Below are 20,804 nucleotides of genomic sequence, written 5' to 3' on the forward strand. Positions count from 1 at the left end.
CAGAGGTTCGATGAGTCGGTCTCAGGGGTTCGGTGGAGCCTCTGCCGTGGAGGTAAAGACACACTTGTGTAAAGTCGTGATGACGCCCCACTTTGCCATCACTTGCTGCAGAGGATCACGTTACATTGCTTAGCCAATCAGAGCTGCGGAGGAGCACTGATTGAAGGAGTTTCACTCTCAGCATGGATTTGAACTTGTGTCTTCAATTACTTCAGTAAAACTCACTGTTTTTACCAAATCCTGTAGCTTTCGGTGTACTTCTAAATCTGCTCCTTAGTCGCATCTTTTCGGGGTTGCTACTGCCTCTAGTGGCGTGGGGGTGGTAACACAACTAATATAATTACATTACTAAATCAGAATACCGCAAAGTCTTTATTATTTATTATAAATTGTTCATTCTCTTAAGAATGTAGAGCTAATTAAATGATCTAAACAAGACATTAAAGTGGTTCCAGTTTCTCTCAATGGCCAACCTGTTGAAACTGTGGCAAATTTGGGTCGTTCCTGGACAGTCAGCTCAACTTTGCTGAAAACACTGACTATATTTTGAAGAACTGTTCTCAGAGACTCTACCTTTTAAGAAGACTTGGTGATCATGGGGTTACCCAACTAGACTTTAGTTGGGTCACCCCTATGTCTTGAATTTGGGGAGGGGTGGAAATCATATTTTATCTATCACTAAAGAAGGGTTCAGTATGAAACTGGTGGGTTCGGTACCTCAAAAAAGGTTAAGAACCACTGGTTTAGATTGACAGCTATGTCGAGGTAGGTTTGCCATGTTCTTTGGACTAAATTGTAATTTGTGTGATCTACGTAGCTTGAGATATTGTTTTATGACCTGTGTTCATTGCTCTGCATGAGGCTGCTTGTTCACCAGGTTCTCTAAAACCTCTTCTCCATTGAGTCTCACTCTAGCTGGTTAATGTCTGGTTCAGTTCTAGCCCAGTTGGTGGGAATGTGTGTGAAGGACAATGAGTCCACATAAACTATCATCAGTGCTCTGATTATGTCAATTGCCAGTTTCTCCAAAATCTCTTGGTGTATTTGTTCATTGCGGTGTTACCCTGTCCATTTGAGGCAGACAGCGTCAACTGGATAATTGATAAAACATTTCAACATCAAGGTCTGACCGTGGAATTATTGATTTTGCATCTAGACATCTCCCCATCTACTACGGTCTTGTTACAGGTTGACAATAGCAGCTGAGACGTTGTTCATAAATCCACTGACCAATCAACGAATGCAGTCAATCAAATCGCTTGTGCGCAAGCCGGACTCAGCTAGGTCCGCCTTGCACCTGCTGATTCCAAAAAAATGGGGTAGATCAATGCAGTATCTACAAATGCGGACAAATCTGGCTGGGGTTGTCTGAGGAAGGACAGATTAAAGCCACGCTCATAGGGAAAGTAGCTTAAACGGTAAATGGACTGAATTTCCATTGCACTTTTATTGAATGAACCAGCCCTGTTTAGTCTGCTTTAATTGAACTCTAGTTTGTTTGTCTAGAAAATCCAGTTCATTTGGGGAGGTGTGAATGCATATTCAAACTCCGATGTGTACCAAAACCAGGTTTGAGCAGACTAAAGATGTTAAATCTTAAGCTAAAGATGATCAAAAACCAGAGGAATAGCTCTGACTCTGTTCATTGGATGTTCATATTGTCAATACTAAAGACAGTTGGTTTGCCACTGACAAGCATTAAATTGATTTTTTTATTTTTTGGGGGAGACGCCCCCTTCTGGAAGGGCGCCCTGAGAGAAGAGTCATATTGCCCAAATCAAAGCAACTAATGATAGGTCATTTTTTAACTCATTTGTCATTTTATGTCATTTCAAACTAAAATGTGCTTTTAAATTTTGGATTTTTTTAAACCAAATATTCAGATACATGATCAACAGGTTGATTTCAAAAGCAATGGTTCTGACATACGGTAAAACCCAGTCTGATGTCCTTCATAGGAACGCAGATGGGTCAGTCAGGACAGGCGTCCGACACAGAGCCTCTGATTTCTCGACTTCCACCCGAGACCGATGGAGGACGGCGTTTTCCCCTGAGCTGCTGACATGCATTCAGAAGCCTGTGAGATGTGGACTGGCTCGCCTTCGAGGGAAATCTGAAACCTTGAATGAGCCGCGGGACACAGGCAGGAGCGTTTCAGTGAAGAAGAGAAACCATGGACCTGTTACGGCGCGGCGCCAGACAGACTTTGCACTTCTAACCCGACTGTAGCGCCCTCTAGCCGCACCCCATGTCACAGCCTTTCCCGAATTATGGAAATTTTGTGGAAGACGCTGACTTGGACACTGAGCCTAGTGGTGATGGCAGCTTCGGAATTTCAAAGACTTTCGCACAGCTCTCAAGGTAGGACAGCACCGTAAGACCTAATTAGTTCTCCATACTTTAGGAATATATGCAAACTTGCTGCCTTAAAGTTTAGTTTTCATTAAGTTAACTGAGTGATATTAACTTGTGTAAATTTACTAAGAGTAACTTAAGCCAACTTAATAAATCTATGTTGTAATTATTTAAACGGCACCTGAAGCTGAATTTTTTTTTTGTATATCATCACCTTCCTAAATTTTATTTTTGCCAAAATCATCTTTTTGCAATAATCCCCACTGATTTTTTTTTCCAATATCACCACCTTTCACATTACTTCAAATTAACTAAATGAATTTTTAAAAAGTTTTCACATCAGGAGGCTCATTTTAATTAAAGAGGCAGTATTATGTATTTTCCAGGCAAATAGTGCCATTTTGTAGTACATTCAACTAACTATGTCACCTTCCGTAGTTATAAAAATGATATATTCAAGTATGACTTGAAGGAAATTTAACTTAAAGCCTTAAAATTGGGTGTTTGTCTCTTTAAAACCTCTTGCTTTTTCTGAAATTCTGACTTCAGGAAGTCATCACAACATCTCTCCTGCATAATACTGCAAAGGGGCAGTATTATGTTGACTTCAGTTGAATCTGAAGTCAACATTGTACTTCACCATAGACCCCAAAATTCACTGGACTTAGTTTAATTTGTTTTTTCAGTTAAATACGGTGTTTTGGTGTACGGTGTGGGACAATTGGTAAAAAACCCCCCAACTGATTCATCTTTTCACTCTTCTTCTCTTGTGTTCCTGTGAAAGAGGAGTTCCTGTCTTACCTGCAGCACTACCAGCTGACCGTCCCGGTGCGGGTGGACGAGAACGGGAACTTCCTGAGCTACACCGTGAAGCACCAGCGGCCGGGCCGGCGGAGACGCGCACTGGCCGACCCCGCCGCCGACCCACCGGGCTCCCGGATCTTCTACAGGCTGTCGGCGTACGGGAAGCACTTCCACCTGAACCTGACGCTTAACAACAACCTGGTGTCGAAGCATTTCACGGTGGAGTACTGGGGCAAAGAGGGGCCCGAGTGGCGTCACGACGTGCTGGACCGCTGCCACTACGTGGGCTCCCTGCGAAGCCAGCACAGCACGACCCGAGTGGCGCTAAGCAACTGCAAGGGCCTGGTGAGTACGACGCGCGCCTCTGATCCAACGAGGCAATTCACGCTGCTCACCTCAAACAAACCCTCACATAAACGTCAGATAACTCACACATGCTGCCGCCGCCACCGCTGCTGCTGCTCAGCCGGAGGATCCCGCTGGTTGTCTTGGCTCTTCTCCACCTGGCAGGCCGAGTCTGCTGGCAGCTCAGAGTGAGGTCATGCTCATGTAGGAGAATCAAACAATGTCTGCGATCTGGGAATGTGACGCCTCAGCAGCCCGGCTCGCGCTGCTCCGGTTGTCACGTTAAGCTCACGTGTCTCGGGGGCCCACAGACGATCGCTCTCTGTTTTACCACGCCTCGCAGAAAAGCCCGTCGCATTTCTTCTCCACAGATGTTGCCGTGTTTTATTAAGGTTCAACGTGCCAGACAAACGCAGAGACTGTTAGGTTTCCTCCATGCATATTGTGATATTTTTTGCACTTAGGCCGTATAGTTTCTGACCAGAGCATTTCCTTCTTACAATTTTTACTATTTGTGTTATTGTCAATTTCTGAAGGTTGTTGGCTGCTCTGGATTTTATTTTGGGGTATTAGATTAATAAGGGTGGACGAAACAAAATCTGCACTGGTTTCTTTACATTCTAGTTGAATGCTAACTCTTAGCTTAGCAGACTGCACTTAAAATTCTCAAGATGCTGCTAATAAATCACCAGTGGTGGAGAAAGTACTCAAAAAATGTACTTAAGTAAAAGTAAAACTACCACATTAAACATTTGTACTTAAGTAAAAGTAAAAAAGTACTGGCTTTTAAAAATACTTAAGTATTAAAAGTAAAAGTACTTGCTGAATGCATTACCTAATCCCTAATACAATATCATTAAGTGAACCGATCGTATTTAATTTTAATACATTAGAAATGTGCCATTTTAATGAACAACGCCACAAGTAAAGCATGTTTTTATTATGCTTACTCTGTAACATAGTTTAGACTTAGATATGTGATTGTATGCATCATATTTTCAGGGATGGAAACATCTTCCTAGCATCACGTCCACAGATCTTACCTTTCTTTAAGCTTTCCATCCAAGTGATGCTAAAAGTTGGACTAAGTCCCCACCGTCTGTGAAAGCGAAATGCTGCTTATTTTACATGTCGCCATATCTTATGGTTTATGCAGCGCTATTATATTACTGACGATCAGACAGACATGTTCTCCCGCTCAGAGGAAACCACTGCGCATGTCTGAAGCTCCGTGTGCGAGTAAAGGTGGAGGCGATGGGTGACAACAGACACTAAGTCACGTTATTGCTTGGATTTTACGGCGCCACCTTAAGTCCCTGAACGTTACATTTTAACGGACAAAAAGCGCAACGCGACTTGGATGTAACGAGTAACGCGACACTTTTGTTGAAATGTAGTGAAGTAGAAAGTACAGATACTTACTGTAAAATGTAGTGGAGTAAAAGTAGAAAGTATCCTTTATTAAATCTACTTAATTAAAGTACAGATACACGAAAATTGTACTTAAGTACACCACCACTGTAAATCACATTTTAATCTAAAACTATACATCAACAGAATAAATGTTTTCAATTCAAAAACCCTTTTTTGCTACTAAATGACTGAATAAATACATATAAAAGCTTAATATGTATTGTTTTCAATCTTCTATCTAAGTTATTAAACCATCAGACTGGAACAAAGTCCTATTTTATCCACTCAGCTTTCAACTTGATCATAAAACTTTGAAAAATAATTCTCTAGAAATGTGAGCTGTGGACGCTGACATTAGCATTCATGACGTTTGAATTGAAATAATAAAAATGGTCTTAAAAATTCTCTCATTATTGCCAACAAAAATGTTGGCAATCCTGATGTAAAATGAGAGAAGTTTATTCTGATTTCACGTCAGACAGTGTTAAAAAAAATGTTTTTTTTATACAGTGTATGTAACCTTCTGGTTTCAGCTCTATGTATATGTACAGTTTAGCTGATGTTTACTTCTGTACCTGGGTTGTCATACAGACTTTTGAGAAACAAGACAAAGTTCTCCTTTGCACAAAAAGTAATTTGTTTCTTAAACAAACTTTGTAGCAAAACATTTTTCTAAAAAGTATTTTTTATGTTTTACTAATATGATTTTTTTTACATTCTTAATATACATTTGTATGTTTAATCAAGAAAGACCCATAGAGGTTTAAAATCTCATTGGACCAAACAGACATTGACCTTGCAAGTAAACTTTTACTGAACATTTTAAGACATAAGTAAAGAACAAATAATTCAAAATGACTAACATCCATCCAAAACGGATACTCCTTTGACATAATTTTGTTATCTTTTGAGAGAGACACTGATCTCATTTCATTTAAAGGAACAGCGTCAGGTAAAATCAACTTTTTTGAGCTTTTCGTCTTGTTATAATCTCATCCCCTCATCAAACACATATCTGGAGTGTTGTTCATTCATGTTTGAGAAAGCCTTTACTCTAATCTCCCATGGCAACCAGTCAGCTGTGCAAAATGCCTGGGTGGACTGAACTCTGCCTTCAACAAAGTTTCTCTTCACTCCTTCAGACTAGCCAGCAGCAATTAGCAAATACTTGGTGTAATTGGGGACTCATTATAGGAGCTACTTCTGAGTGCAACGCTGGTAAAAACATTGCTAAAGGGTTAATAGAGGAGCCATGTTGTGATAACTTCTTGAAGGCGGAGTTTCAGAAAGAGGAGGAGCTTCTTAAGGGGCCAGATGCTCAATTTTAACACGTTAAATCAGGATATCAAATTTCTTTGATTTATACAGCATTTTTATAACAACTGGAGGTAACATTCATACTTGATTGTGCTATAAAATGGCACTCTGTGCATAGAAAACACCTTTTCTCGCTTTAAAAGGAGAATCTTTTGAGTCATTTTCACCGCATTTTTGAATGGTGATTTTTGTGCTTTGTCTTTTCTTTATAAATCAGTACAGATAGCTTAACGTATCTGTTCAATTCAGTTAATACTTTATTTGTACTTTTTAAAACAACATATTATTATTATCCTTTATTAATTTTTCTTTTTTACAAGAACGCAATACTTTATGCTAGTCTCATAAAATCCTAATAAAATGAATGTAAGTTAGTGGATCTATTGTGACAAAATAGTTATGAAAAAAAAAACTCCAAGGGATATTAATAGTTATGCAAGGCACAGTAAAACAAACTTTTAGAAGCACTAATAAAGTGTCTAATTATCCTGTCTGGGCTTTTAGTCATCCAGAGACTCTGTGACTGTCCAGCGTCTCCCTGCTAATCAAGAACTTGGACGAAGTTTTAATAGCTGCTATCCCTCCGTGCTTCATGTAACTCTAAAGAAGGAAGAAAGGGCCCAGCTTCTTATTGGCAACCAGAATCATGCAGAGCAAACATGTGGCCAAATGTGTTGGCAAGACCCGCGCTGAGTATCATAAATTGAATTAGTGTTTGCTCCTTTTTTTCCCCCCCTCCAGCACCAAAAATGGACAAAAACTGTGTCTGTACTTTAATGTAATCAGCTGTCTGGACGGTATGAGATCCTGACATCACACACTAGTAAAACCTTTGCATCGAACGCATGGGAGTGTGTTACGCGTTGAATTGCTTTTATTGTGGGTTTTGCGTAGCCAAGGCTGTGTTCGCTGTAAACCCAAACTGATGGGGCTTCTCGTCGTTTATGCTCCATGCACTTTATAAAATTGCATGGAAACCAAAAGTTTTAAGACTTTTAAAGCCCGTCTTAAAACCCATTTATTTTACTTGGCTTTTAGCACCAGTGGGATCTAGTTTTAATTTGTATGTTTTTTGTTTTTAAACTGTTTTAATTACTTTTTTATTATGTTGTGTTTTTCAATTGTACAGCACTTTGTATCAACTGTGGTTGTTTTAAAGTGCTTTATAAATAAAGTTGGTATTGGTATTGGTATTGGTATGCAAGCTCTTGGAACAGGAAGAGGAATGTTTTAATGTTTGTCTCGGGGTAATTGAATGTTTTTGGTTTGTTAAAGTAACAAAAGATTACAGATTCACGTGTACATAAAACACTCCTTCACTGGACACAATAGGAATTTTATAAAGTGCTCTGTGTTTCTGAGTACATGAATGAGAAACCAGAACTAAAGTGGCAAATACTTTATGTACTGCAGCAATAATATTTATAACTATTGCCTTTTTCAGTTATAAAATGTATTAACTCCAATGTTTTCTAGCAACTTGGCACCACTTTGAGTTCTCTCAGGCACTCAAAGCCCTCGTCCGATGAACTTTTATGTTTTGTCAACTTCAAAGTTCTACCTTCACAGCTTTACTGACACTTAAGATGTTTGAATGTAATCCCTGAAATTATGATTAATAAAATGGCTGCCAGAGAACAAAAATAATAATAATAATCAGTGAAAGAATGACTTTTCAAGAAATATCAGCTTGTAAGGAAATCTTATCCATGGTGTTAGCATCTACTTTGTTAGCACTGCTGGCGATTAAGCTGCTCCTCTTCTGTAGCTGCTAGCTGTCCCGTAAGGTAAATGTTTTCACACACATCAACGAGAACAGGAAGAGATTCTACTTTAGCAAATTTCTTTCTTTTCCCTCTGTGAAGGTTTTATGACTACCAACATATTTGTTAGCAATACCACAAACAAAGGCATACTCTGTTCTTCGATGGTGCTGTTCGGTGAAGTTTCACACGATGACTGTTGGCATAAAATTGTTTCTATGTATGCTTCTTCAGAAAGTTTTTATAGTTTCAGGATGGCAATGACCATTAAACGCTGACAGCAGTCATTGTTGGGACAGCTTCTATCCTGACGGCTATTGTTTGCTGATATTGAAGCTCCATCTTCGGCTTTGACTGAAGATATAAAAGCTGGTGTTTTTTCTTTGGATCTTTGAAGCAATGGCTCTTTGTAGTTTTTAAACTGCTATTTTTCTAAATTGCTTTAGCGGTTAGTTGTGCTGCAGTGTTAATGGCCTGTACGTAATTAGAAACAACAAGTAGAGAATTGGTTTCAGCTGTTTATTATTTATTTCTCTCCTTTTCTAAAGCAGTACTGCTACGGCTACCATGAGTTTTGTTAGCACCTGTGCCTTTGAAGAAGGTCTTTGCTGCTAGCCTGCTGCTGTTAAGTTATGCTAACCTTTAGCCATGAAACCCAACGGTGGCAGGAAGAGACTACTAGGACATGCTGTTGGTGAACAGAGGCTCTAAGAAAATGTAAGCTAGCACTCCTGCTTTGTAGCTGAATGTAAGAAAGAAGTTAAATCAAATTATTCTATGATTTTTCTGTCACATTCTATTTGATATAAGAAAATCTAGCATACATGTTTTTTTATTTTTAATGTGATATACCAACACAAACTACTGGCTGGTTGTGAACTGGAAAGAAAAGGTGGCATGTTGAAAATTCTCAATGTATAAAATCTTAAAAGTGTGGCATGCATTTGTATTCATCCCTCTTTACTTTGATATCCCCCAGTAGAGTCTAGAATCATTAGCTGTGTCTACGCTGATGATGTAATCACACAGTTTGACATTTTGAAAGTAAATTTGCTTAATAGAAGCACAGTAATTAAAAAAAAGAAGACTTAATAAAAAGTTTTGTTGCTAGGAGGAGGTGGTTTTTTGGTTGTATCAAAATTGATTTGATTAGCAAAACTGCAATGGAAACACTTTTTAGCGGATGTTGCCACTGGCAGAAAAAATGAAGAAGACAACCTATCGACCTCATTTTAATTACCGGCTTTATCGTCTCTTCCTGCCTTTTTTCTTTCTGTTGATGACACTGAATGAAAAAAGACTCAACTCCGGTGCTCTCTGCTGACCCTCCCTTCCTAATTTCCTTAGTGTAATGTCCAGCGCACACTACACGAGTTGTCGGGCCATTTCCAAAACCTGAGAGACGGATTAGTAGACAGAAATCCTAGGTATAACGGTTCGATCGGGTTCGTTGTGCCCTGTGGTGTCCAGTCACATGGGCACAAAATAATGGCAACAAGTCCAGTTAACTAATTTTAAAATCAGGCATTAATCAGTGCTTTACTAGAATCTACCCGTTATGCATGTGGCTAGAGTCAGCGTAAAGTCATGACTGACTGAAAATCATTATAACCTATTTATGTCACGTTAACGAAGAACAGCTGAAAACTTACCGGGTTTATCAACTGCGGTAGCAATTTGGCTCCGACTCCTCTCCTTGTCATTTCTATATTCTTTGCACGAAATGTTGAATAAATATTAATGTTGTTTCCTCATATCATCTCCAAAGTCCGCTGGACTTCATGTTGCGCCGTGTCAGCTGTTTGGGATTCCCTTCATAATTTCCCCTCAGAAAGCATGGAGGTGAATCCGCGCTTTCTGATTGGCTACCTGTCACATTCAGCACTTCCAGTCGGGGAAAAACCCTGATTTAAAGCGTCCACGACGATCCACTGTAACCCACCACACACTGCAGGATGATTGGTTACAAAATCACCAGCGACGATCTTAGATTGGCCAACTTTCTAAGATTGTCATAAAGGGAAAATAGGGGCAAAAAATCGTGTAGATGTAACTACTGCATCAGGTAGTTGGATGTGCCCATCTTCTCTGTTTAAATCTAGTGATTACTGAAGGGCAATCTAGTACACAGACTTCATATCTGCACTCTTTTGGTTGAATACAGTATTTATTTCCACTTTGGTTTTATGTTGTTTAGTTTTTATTCAAGTACATTTTTTGTTAATGGAGACTGAGAATCCATTTTATTTTTGTTTTTGGTTGTTTTATTTATTTAGTTTATCAGTTCCAGTGTTATGTGTTCTTTTGAAAACAAAGTGCATCTATCTATGGCAGGAAATCACATGCATTATTAGTCATTTCCATTAAATCAGTGTCAAAAGGTCTTGAAACAATATTATCGTTTATCGCAATAATTTTTTAGACAATTAATCGCTCGGCAAAATGTGTTATCGTGACAGGCCTAATGACATATCGTGTGATTAAACCTGTTCATGTTTGATTTTAATCACGTTTCGTAGTGGAAACGCCACCATTGCTAAATTGTGTTTATTCCACATTAGCGGAATATTGACAACATTTTGCGCTCATTTGTAATGGAAACGCAGCTATTGACTGGACTCAGAAATCACCTGATTGTGCTGTTTTTAAGTAGAGCTGTTCTGAATTGGCCAGACCGCTATGGATTACTTGTGGTTTACACAAATGTGACCAGTATGGAAAAGTAGCATTAAAAATAAAATGGTGGTGAAAGAAAATCATAACAAGTGAGACCAAAATACAACTTTTTTTCATTCATTTATTATTTTTTTACTTTAGTGCAAAACATTGTGTGGAGGAAAACTAACACTGTGCATCACCCTCAGCACACTATCCTCAGCGTGGCTCCATCACGCTGTGGGGATGCATTTCTTATTCACTGACAGGGAAGCTGGTCAGAATGAATGAGATTCTGATCAGGAGGTGATTACACTGTAATCCTGGAAAAAACTAATTTTTTCCACATTATAGTACTTTTCTACTTTGTTAGTCTATCAGCTAAAATCCCTGTAAAACACACTGAAACTTGTTGCTGTCATGTGAAAAAATGATGCACCGAGGTCACAAACATGATTAAAAAGTAGTAAATTCCCTAGAAATGTAGTTAGCTCTTCGTTTCTTTAAACAGAATGAGAATCGAAGGTACTTTGTGCACTGACTGGTATTTTTAAACAAAGTACTCCACTCCCATTTTCCTACAATCTATAGTTTGTTGGATCGCAGAGAAAACATCTCCTCTGTGCGACGACTCCAAGCCAATTAGTGGATATATGCCAGATGAGCATTTTCCATTTAGGCATATTTTGAAAGTACACTCAGATTGCCTAGCAACTGTACTAATAGAGTGCTTTCTGAGACAAGGAATCATTTGTGTAAGGTGGGTATTTAAACTGAACGGGAAGCTGTTTGCCAGGATTGACATATTATGCCAAATTTCTGCAGATAATCTTCATTTCATAACTCCAGATATCAGCGTTTTGTCTTTGCACAATGAATTTTTCTGAATACAAATTAACTCAAAATTACCCTGCTTGTGTGATATCACCTCTGAGACTAATCCGGTTTTTATTCAGTGTATGCATTTATCATGATTTTTCTTTATTTATTTTTTTCCCCCGCCGTTTTTGACCTGTTTCTTACTGTGATTCTCTTCACCCAACCAGCACGGCGTCATAACAACAGAGGAAGACCAGTATTTAATAGAGCCTTTAAAGAACGCGTCCTCCGCCGCCTCCAGTGAGTGGAACCTGGACGGAGCGCAGCAACATGTTATTTATAAAACGTCTGCCATCCCCTCGCCGCAAGAGCAAAGCCAGGAGTTCAGCTGTGGCATTTCAGGTTGGTGAACCTCCATCTGGGTTGGATTCTGTGTGGGTGTAGCTGACGTCAAGGAAGAGCTAAACATAGCAGGTCAGAGGAAATGCTGGTTTGGTACCAGGCCCGGGTTCTGGTAGGCATAACTGGACCTCTTGTGTGCCAAAACGAGCTCCTGCGGCAAACACCTTTCAACCTGCAGGAGTAAGCGTCACTTTGACTCTCACAAAAGCCCCTTCAGGGGGGAGGCAATGCCGCTCAAAAGTGTCCAGCTCTTTCACGTTTTGTCGCATAGCGACCACAAACTTTGGTGTATCTCGTTGGGATGTTCTGTGACAGACCAACATGAAGCAGAGTGCAGTTGTGAAGAGATAGACTGCAGTTTTCAAACCATGTTACAAATAAAAATGGTAGGAGTTCATCCCCCTGAGCTAAAACTGTCTTTGTAGTTTCAGATGGAAATGTTTTGGAGTATTTCTTTATCTGCTTTGCTTTTCTAAATACTGGTGTTTTATCCTGTGTTCTCTCCAAAATACTCAATCAGGTTGGATGGAGAGGGTTGGTGTTCATCAACGGCTTTTTCAATTGAAGTCACGTGCTGACTTTCAATGGATCAAATTAATACCCTGTCATCTATTTAATCATAGCTCCAGTTCTATGCTTTGGGTCGTTGTCATGCAGGAATGTGAACCTTCGCCTCAGTCTCACATCTTTTAGTCCTAAAATGTTGTATGTAGCTCCATTAATCCCTCTGTCAGCTCGGAAAATCATCCACACTGAATGATGTTGCCACCACCACGTTTCATGACGACGATGCTGTGATGTGCAGCGTTAGATTTTCCCCTCATGGATCTATTTGGAACAATTGGTTTTGGGTGTCAACATCTTCTTCCACATGTTTGCTGTGTTCAAATTGGACTTGGTGTGGCTTTCCTTCCACAGTGCCTTTCATACAGGTTAAATATGTGGAGTCCCCAGAGGATTTTCCCAGCTTTGAATTTCTGCAGTTCCTCCATAGCATTTTTGTTGCAATCCAGCCTCTCGTTTACACATCACCAGTGATCGGAGTGCTTTTTGACACTCTGTCTCACAGGGACACTTTTCAGTAACACCTCCCGCAAAAATGCGAAGTACTCCATGTGAAGTACGGCTTAGGGTACAGCCGTATGGCGTAGGGTGTGTGCCGTACCAATAAGGGACAAGGCCTTATTGTTTCCAATATGAAGTGGAAGATAAGGGTCCAAAGCGTATGCACGTTTTCACGACGTTCTAAAAACACAGCAACATCTAGTGTCCTGGCATGACAACTACATTAAAGTCGAGGTGTCATGGCGGCCTCGTCTTCCCCAATCAACATCCGAAAATAACATCCGGCAGTTTCCAGACAGTGGTCTCATGTAAACATAGCCTTAGGTTACGTTACGTTCTGGTTATAAATGCATGGCAGTTTTCAGATTTTCAAGTGTAAAATTGTTGAAAAGCCTCGTGTAGTTTCGTGTAGATGTGATACCTTGTGTAGATTTTATTCACATAAAATCTGAATACATCAAAGATTGTAACGTTAAAAACATGAAGAAGTTCAAGGAATATGAAAACATTTCCAAGGTGCTTCAAGTAGTAATTGCATCTGACATTTTAGAAGCAATAACCATTTATAATAGGATTATTGTTTCTAAAGGGGGGAGAAAATACATATCTATGCAGATGTACTGCAAATTAGAAAAAAGACCCAGGTGGATACTTTGGTATTTAGGCCAAGAGCTTTATAAGAAGCAGAAAAGACTTGTCATTGGCTGGAAGCTAGCGTGCGCTAACACGTACCACGTTAAGGCTCCTCCTGCAGCATCTGGGTCATAAAACAAATGCTGCAAAAGTTCAAAGGGGAACATCGCCTCTATCAACCAGTCCTCTCTGATAACAATGTGTCGTCATTCCGATTGTCCTGTTGCTTCGTCGTAACTCTCTCTCTCTCTTTGCCTCCCTGTCATTCACAGACCTCACTAAAAGCAACGCACCTTGCCAGTTTAGCACGTCCTCCCCTGCCCACCTGTCCCCCGTCCCTCAAAACGCCAGCCAGCAGCCGGCTGGCGCTCACAGGCGCCGGAGGTCTGTCAGCTCCGAGCGCTTCGTGGAGACGCTCGTGGTCGCCGACAAGATGATGGTCGGCTACCATGGACGCAAAGACATAGAGCACTACATCCTGTCTGTGATGAATATTGTAAGTTTGGTCCTACTCTTTGCTCTAACGTGTTGCAGATGTCCGCGGTTAGCGGCGGATTTATGGACTCGCGGGGCTAAGACATCTGACTTTGTGTCTTTCCTTCTTTTCTGGAGGTCAGGTTGCCAAACTGTACCGTGATTTCAGCCTGGGAAATGTTGTGAACATTATTGTGACCCGTCTAATTGTTCTCACGGAGGACCAGGTACGTCCGAGTCTCTTTTCCCTAAGCCTGAATCGTTCACCTTTTCAAGTGTGAGCTCTCTTGTCTGCAGTGGATGTAAAGATGGATGCTCTTGGCATCAGTGAGCTGCCGTATTTTTATTTGACTGCCGTGGCTAAAGGGGCAGAGGGAAGACAGACTACTCACCATATGGACGGTGCTTTACATAAAAGCCGCGGTCCAGCGTCGCTCCTCAGGGAGCTTTGATTAAAGGTTTTAGATGCACAGAACATACAGTACGGTTGATGGGAGAAACATCTGCTTTTTCAAAGATACCTACAGTTGGATCCACATATTTACATACGCTGAATAAAACGACACAAAAATTTTTTTCCCGCCATCTGAAATTAAATCAGATCAAACTTTTTTTGTCTTAGCTTTGCTAGAATTACCAAAATTATTTCCATTTGCTAAATGCCAGAAAACATTTTTATTTTAGAAACATTTTTGTAACTTTCCTTGAATTCAAATGTTTTTACATTTGACCAGTTTAATCAGGAATAACCATCATTTAAACTGCATGACTTGTGTCAAACATGTTGGCAATTTTAACTAAATTTGGTCTGATTTAAATTTAGATGGCAAGAAAAAAGCACTGTAGTTTATATACTCTGCCCACATGAAAACAAAAATATTATCCTTATATATATTTATATGAATAAAAACCTTATGATGCTTCATTCAAAATGAGATATTATAAAATCGGCAAACCCCAAAAAGATATCAAGCTTTTAAACAGAATCTAATAATTACATCCAACATGTAACGGATGATAATAATGCATGAACAGATGGGCCACAGCAGAAGACAGGATGGTGTTGAGCAGGTTTGTACTGTTTGCATCACTTGACTGTACACATCTGTTTCATGCTGCACTGTGTTGCACGTGTGTCTCTCCCAGCCAAACCTGGAAATTAATCATCATGCTGACAAGTCTCTGGACAGTTTCTGTAAGTGGCAAAGGTCCATCCTGTCTCATCACAGCAGCGGGAACAGCATTCCCGAGAACGGAATGGCTCATCACGACAACGCCGTCCTAATCACCCGGTAAGAGTTGGCCCGCAGCTGCTGCTGCCGCTACAGACGTAGCTTACTGCCAGCCAGCACAGCCATCCAGCGTTCGATTCAGTGTAATTGTCTCATTTTAGAGCAAATAGCTTGCAGGTTACTCGGCAGTCGCCAGCTATGCGCTACTGGTTCAGTCTGGTTCACATCCGTACAGTATGTATACCTGCCTGTGAGGGAGTAAAGAGCTCAGTCCTGGAAATAAATTGTGCTTTTACAGACGTACTGTACCTGTCACCCTGCAATTTATGTCAAGGCTGTTAGCATAAAGCAGCAAGAATTCTGACGTTAGCTGGAAAATGGCTTCAATGTGTCCAGAAGTGTTTTGGCCAGGTTACGTAGCAACTGGAAACTGTATTCTCCTTCTGGTTTGCTCTGGCGAGGAAGGCTTTGATTGACAGGAGTTTTTGGTTTCTGTACAGAAAACAGCTTTTCCATCATTAGTGAACACTTTCATGTTGTCTGTCACTTGATGTTCTCCAGGCTCTTTTTGCTTTTTATCAGGTCTAGCTGAGCTTGGTGAGCACAAGAAGCTGCGTTCACCAGACAGAAGGCAGTAACTCGTGTTGCAGAATTAAATGTTTAAACATGTCAACTTCTGAGGGGTAGGAGGCCAAATTAGGCATAGAGAAGAGTCAGATTTATTTTAATTAGGGCTGTCACCATTATAAATGTGTGCAAAATGCAGTCAAAATCACAAGTGAATAAGTTTGTTTATGCAATATCTTTAAAAACATGTCGCATCATGATCCTCCATCTACGTCCTGTTGTCTTCTTCGCAGAAGTAGAAACATTTGGTTATTGATCACGTTACTTGTGATGTGAACAAGTGTTTCCATTGCAGTTTTGCAAAATAAACCAATTTTATTACCGGCAAAAGTCCACCTCATCCTAGCGCCAAACCTTTTTTTTTTTTTTAATCAAAAATGAGTTTTTTTATTTAAATGGCTGTGTTTCCGTTAAGAAATTTCATTTTAAAAATGTCAAATTATATACACAATTATATGGCCAACAGGAACGCAACTAATGTTAATGCGCCAACACATGCAATTAATCTAAAATGTTTAATGTGTTGCTATTACATAAACCAGATTAATCCTTTTGCCTATCTTGAACTAAAAGCCTCTGTTTTCTGAAGGGTTTCCTAGTTCCTAGTTCAATGTGAAAACTTGAGATGTTTGGTATGAGACAGTAAAACACTTTGTAAAACATTTTCTGAAAATGTGCATTTTGACTTTTCAAGCTTACAAAGTTAAGCGCAGTGAAACACACAGAAGGACAAAAGAGAAGTTCTACAAAAGCTAAAATCTGACGCTATTCCATTTTTAGTTAGATTTGGTGAAGAAGGAAGTTGCGCTCAGTGTCTTCTTCGGAGGTTTTCATGTCATTTCCTTGAGTGGTTTTTGGTGCAGCGCCACCTCAGGTGTGGAACAGTTTGCTCAAAGGGTTTGGTTCATTTGACACAGTGAAGTGTTGAATAGGGAAATATGACCCATCAGGCTCAGAAAACGGCAAAGACTAAGGGAGTCAATCAAAACAAATAAATGTTGTGAAGGTGACTGTGACTCTAAAAGGGAAGAAGGTCGCAGAAAAGGAGAACAAGGCGGAAATTCAGTTAGTGGTGCTCTTGAATTTAATAGATTAAAAGCTTCAGCAATGATTGGATCCTTCATTTGAAATGTATGATGTGTTGTTCTACCATCGCAGTCATCTTCCACTCTATTGGATTACGTCCGTGTGGCGTTATCGTCGACCGAAGCCTTTCTGTTTACTCTACTTTGCGTTGGAGCGCTGTAGCTCTGTAGCTAAGGCTGCAGAAAGCTCCGGCAGTGGACAGAGGAGGGAACCAGGTGTTTTTCTAGAAGCAAACCTGTCATGACTTCACCATTGTTATACTAAAGGCTGAGATTATATCTGGCCAGACTGTGATTAAACAGAGAAAGAATGGAATGGCCAGGAGCCAGCGGAGGAAAAGCTGCATAGACGTGAAAAGAAAATGGTTAATTTAACGTTAATATTTGTGTTTTTGTCGTCTTTTTTTTTATTTTTATTTTTTTTTTTTTTTAGATATGACATCTGCACCTACAAGAACAAACCCTGCGGGACTTTAGGTGAGTTGTTTAACTTCACTCGTGATGACTAGTTGTGTTGGTTTTCTCGTTTGGCCTCCAGCTTGTCCTCAGACAAACCTTATTTAGCAACTTTGTGTGTCTCCTTCAGAAGAACTCCAGACAGTTCCTGGGAGACATAATGAGAAGGATGTTTTAACTTGTGTTAATGTAGCTCCTCTGGCCGGGAGTCCAGAACCTGGACCAGTTGTGGTCAACTCCTCTTAGGTTCCTCCAGTTCATAAAACTTCTCCGTATCTGTCCTTCAGCTCTAACCTCCGTTTGTTTAAGGTGTTTGCAAAGAGAGGCTGGGGTGTTGGAGTGAGCTAGAAAGAGGAGATGGACTGCAAGTCGAGGATGTGGAGTTGAAAGGGAAATGGAAGGGGAAAGAGACAATTACAGGGAGTGTTAGGGAATGATGGGGTGGGGGTGAGTAAGGTGGGAAAGGACATCAACCTGTGGCAAACTGCCCCTTCAATTCCACCTCAAACCTCCTCGCTGTCCATCTCTCCCCGTCTTATCTGGGCGAAGGCCCCGCAGGCTCCACAGTATATCTCAGAGGTAATATCGTGACCTCAGGGGTGCTTTGACAGATTGACCGCATTCGTCACATTCCCCCCGGTCGCCTTAATTGCCCCGGCATCTGCTCGGCTTCCTCACCGTCCCTCTCTTCACTCCGCTCCCCTCCCCTCTGCCCCGCTCTCCCTCTCTTCGTCGGGGATCACGCTCGGAGGTCAGATCAACAGACCTTTAGGGTCGCCGAGTAATCACGGGGCTGGAAGATAATGCGCAGTACAGCCTGGTGTTAAGAAAACAGCCTTCAGTGCGGTGTGTGTTTGCACTCAACACACTCTTATCCCCTCCCCGTCCTCTCAATCCCAACACATACAAACATTCTCAGGCTAATCGTAGAGTAGCCACCCTCCTTCCTTTCCCCTCCCTCACCTCCTTCTTTCTTCACCTTCAGGCTCCCTCTTTCCACTCCACGGTAATGGTTTCAGTAGCCTCCTGATTTGCGAGTCTATTCTTGTTTTAGCCTCTTAGCGAAGAGGATACTAAAGCAAAGCCACCTTAAGTAGGGAGTTCTGTTAATGTGGAACAGTGTTTACCGCCAGTCCAGGAGGTGGAAAGGCAAGCAGAGCTGTCCTTGTTGTGAATACGGTGACAGATCAGGCTAACTTTGGCATGAAGTGCATCCTCCGTTGGTCCTTCACATGACGGCAGCTGATCTTGATGTATTTCATTTGGATTTGATGTGATAGGACAACATAAAGTAGCATATTATTGTAAGTAGGGGAAAGTGATGCATATCTTTGGGGTATGTCTACCAGTTTTGGACACAAAAAGATTCCTTTTGTCCATTTGTTCTTGCAAAATAGGGAAAGTCACTGCTTCCCCACGTCGAAAGGATTCAGTTGAGGTTCTGGTCACGGAGCCACCAGTTCGTCTCCCTGTGAACGTTTTTCTGGCGTGTTTCTGGGGAATACCCAGCACTCGGTTACAATGACGTTTAGGGTTGTAGGGTTTCCCCAAGAGTGTTATAATCTGGGTTGGGCCACCAGGCTTTACCTTTTTTTGTAACTTTTAACGTTTTTTTAACGCATAAACAGGGTGGGTCGCTCGTGGATCGCCATAGCGCCCCAACACCGGGCTTAGGAAGTTTTCTGGGGGAAACCCTGAATGGTTGAAGAAAGTTCAGGAGGTATGAATACTTTTCAAGGCTCAGTAAGTGAAAGTGCACGCGAGCCAAGAACAACAAGTACACCTGGATGTTACTGGCCCACGTTCAGTTAAATCATTTCTTCTCGTGTCCTGAATCGTAATAATATTACTGCTAACTCTTGAGCTTGTAAGTTTTCTTGCAACCAAGTAAGATTCAACTCGATTAGATTAGGCCAGGTGGTCTCAAGCAGCACTGTTTTGTAAAAAGAAAAAAACCTACCTTTAAAAAAAAGCATGTGAATGGTTTTAGCCAAAGTGAGCCATTACACAATAACTCAACACACACTCTCAAACAGACTCACACACCTGCTTCGTGCTGTTATATGATCCCCTCTCAGGCCGGTAGATGTAATCTGTGAAGAATTGCCAGCGGTCCCCTTATCTGACCTGTCAGGCTTTAGGGGAGAAAAAAAAAAAGAAAAAAGAACTTGCGACACCTGGATTGTGGAGCGGTTTTGGCTTTAACCTCACCCTCACCCTCCCACCCCCAACCTCTTTCCACCTCTCTATGAGGAAAACAGAGACCGTCTGACAGGTTTCTGCTGAGGCACGGCGCTAGCAATCCCTGCCTTTGTAGCCAGTACCCCATGCCGCAAACCTATAGGTATAAATCCATAACCCTGTCCAGACATTTCCTGAGTCTTTTTTTTTTTTTTTTTTCGTAAGTCAGCCATGCGGATGATTTCAAACTAAAATCTCCATCCTGAATCTCCATTTGCGCTTGTTGAGGAATCACCCGTTTTTATGACCATGTCTCCTAAGAATGCACTGCCTTGACCCTGTGTTTGTGTGTCTGTCTGGCGTGTGCGGATCTGCAGGCTTGGCCTCTGTGGCTGGAATGTGTGAGCCGGAGAGAAGCTGCAGCATCAATGAAGACATCGGCCTTGGCTCGGCTTTCACCATCGCACACGAGATCGGCCACAAGTGAGTTCTGAAGGCTTTTTACAACGAGATACTAACGTGAAATATTAGGTTTGACGTTACTCCCCGATGCAAAATGCAGACGAATCAGGCGAAACGAAACGGTCGAGTTTACAAGCGACTTGTTGGGATTTAAGAGTTTCAATGTCAGGTTTTGTTCGTGTTTCATGGTCTTTATTGTTGTGATTGTAGTAGAAATTCAGCATGTTTGATCTTTGACTCAGAATCGTTTATTTTAAGGTTCAACCAAGAATTGGGTTTGCAAATGATCCTGTAGCTAGACAAGCTACGCACAAAACAATGGTTGCTCTGTTTTTAAAATGTACCATTGTTTGACGTGCTGTCCTTGATGAAATAAAATTGTATCAAATTGAATTGAGTCTCAGTCAGATGCTAATTGTGTGGCTCTCTAGAAAATTGAATTTCTTAAAAATATGTTCAAAATTTCTGTGATTGTGCTTTTTTTCTAACGACTTTAGCTTGTCTTGCTAAATTTTTGCACTTTAACTTCCTTTCTGTTTTTACATAAACGTCCACCGAATTTCTTGACTTCATTATTAACCCATTCAGGTCAGCTGATTCTTATACCTTTGTACTAGATTTTAAAGCTTTTTCTCTGAATAGTCTTGTTGAAGTCCATTTTGCAGCAATAACTCAGTTATATGACTTTGTCCGCCTGTCAGATTGTTGTTCAGAAA

General features: G+C 40.8%; 1 protein-coding gene across 1 annotated transcript in view; it reads left to right on the forward strand.

Annotated features, from left to right (window-relative positions):
* The window catches only part of adamts6 (ADAM metallopeptidase with thrombospondin type 1 motif, 6), a 75,938-nt gene that overhangs the window by 2,670 nt on the left and 52,464 nt on the right, over positions 1-20,804 (forward strand). Inside the window, exons 2-9 of the mRNA XM_015002117.2 lie at positions 1,959-2,361; positions 3,140-3,504; positions 11,699-11,873; positions 13,844-14,067; positions 14,189-14,272; positions 15,192-15,337; positions 17,423-17,466; positions 20,004-20,109. Of these exons, the coding sequence (XP_014857603.2) occupies positions 2,271-2,361; positions 3,140-3,504; positions 11,699-11,873; positions 13,844-14,067; positions 14,189-14,272; positions 15,192-15,337; positions 17,423-17,466; positions 20,004-20,109 (1,235 nt within the window). The 5' untranslated portion in view covers positions 1,959-2,270. The remainder of the gene's footprint in view (positions 1-1,958; positions 2,362-3,139; positions 3,505-11,698; positions 11,874-13,843; positions 14,068-14,188; positions 14,273-15,191; positions 15,338-17,422; positions 17,467-20,003; positions 20,110-20,804) is intronic.

This window comes from Poecilia mexicana, unplaced genomic scaffold (genome assembly GCF_051168715.1).
Source record: "Poecilia mexicana isolate PSO_F unplaced genomic scaffold, ASM5116871v1 scaffold_12, whole genome shotgun sequence".
NCBI classification, from domain to species: Eukaryota; Metazoa; Chordata; class Actinopteri; order Cyprinodontiformes; family Poeciliidae; genus Poecilia; species Poecilia mexicana.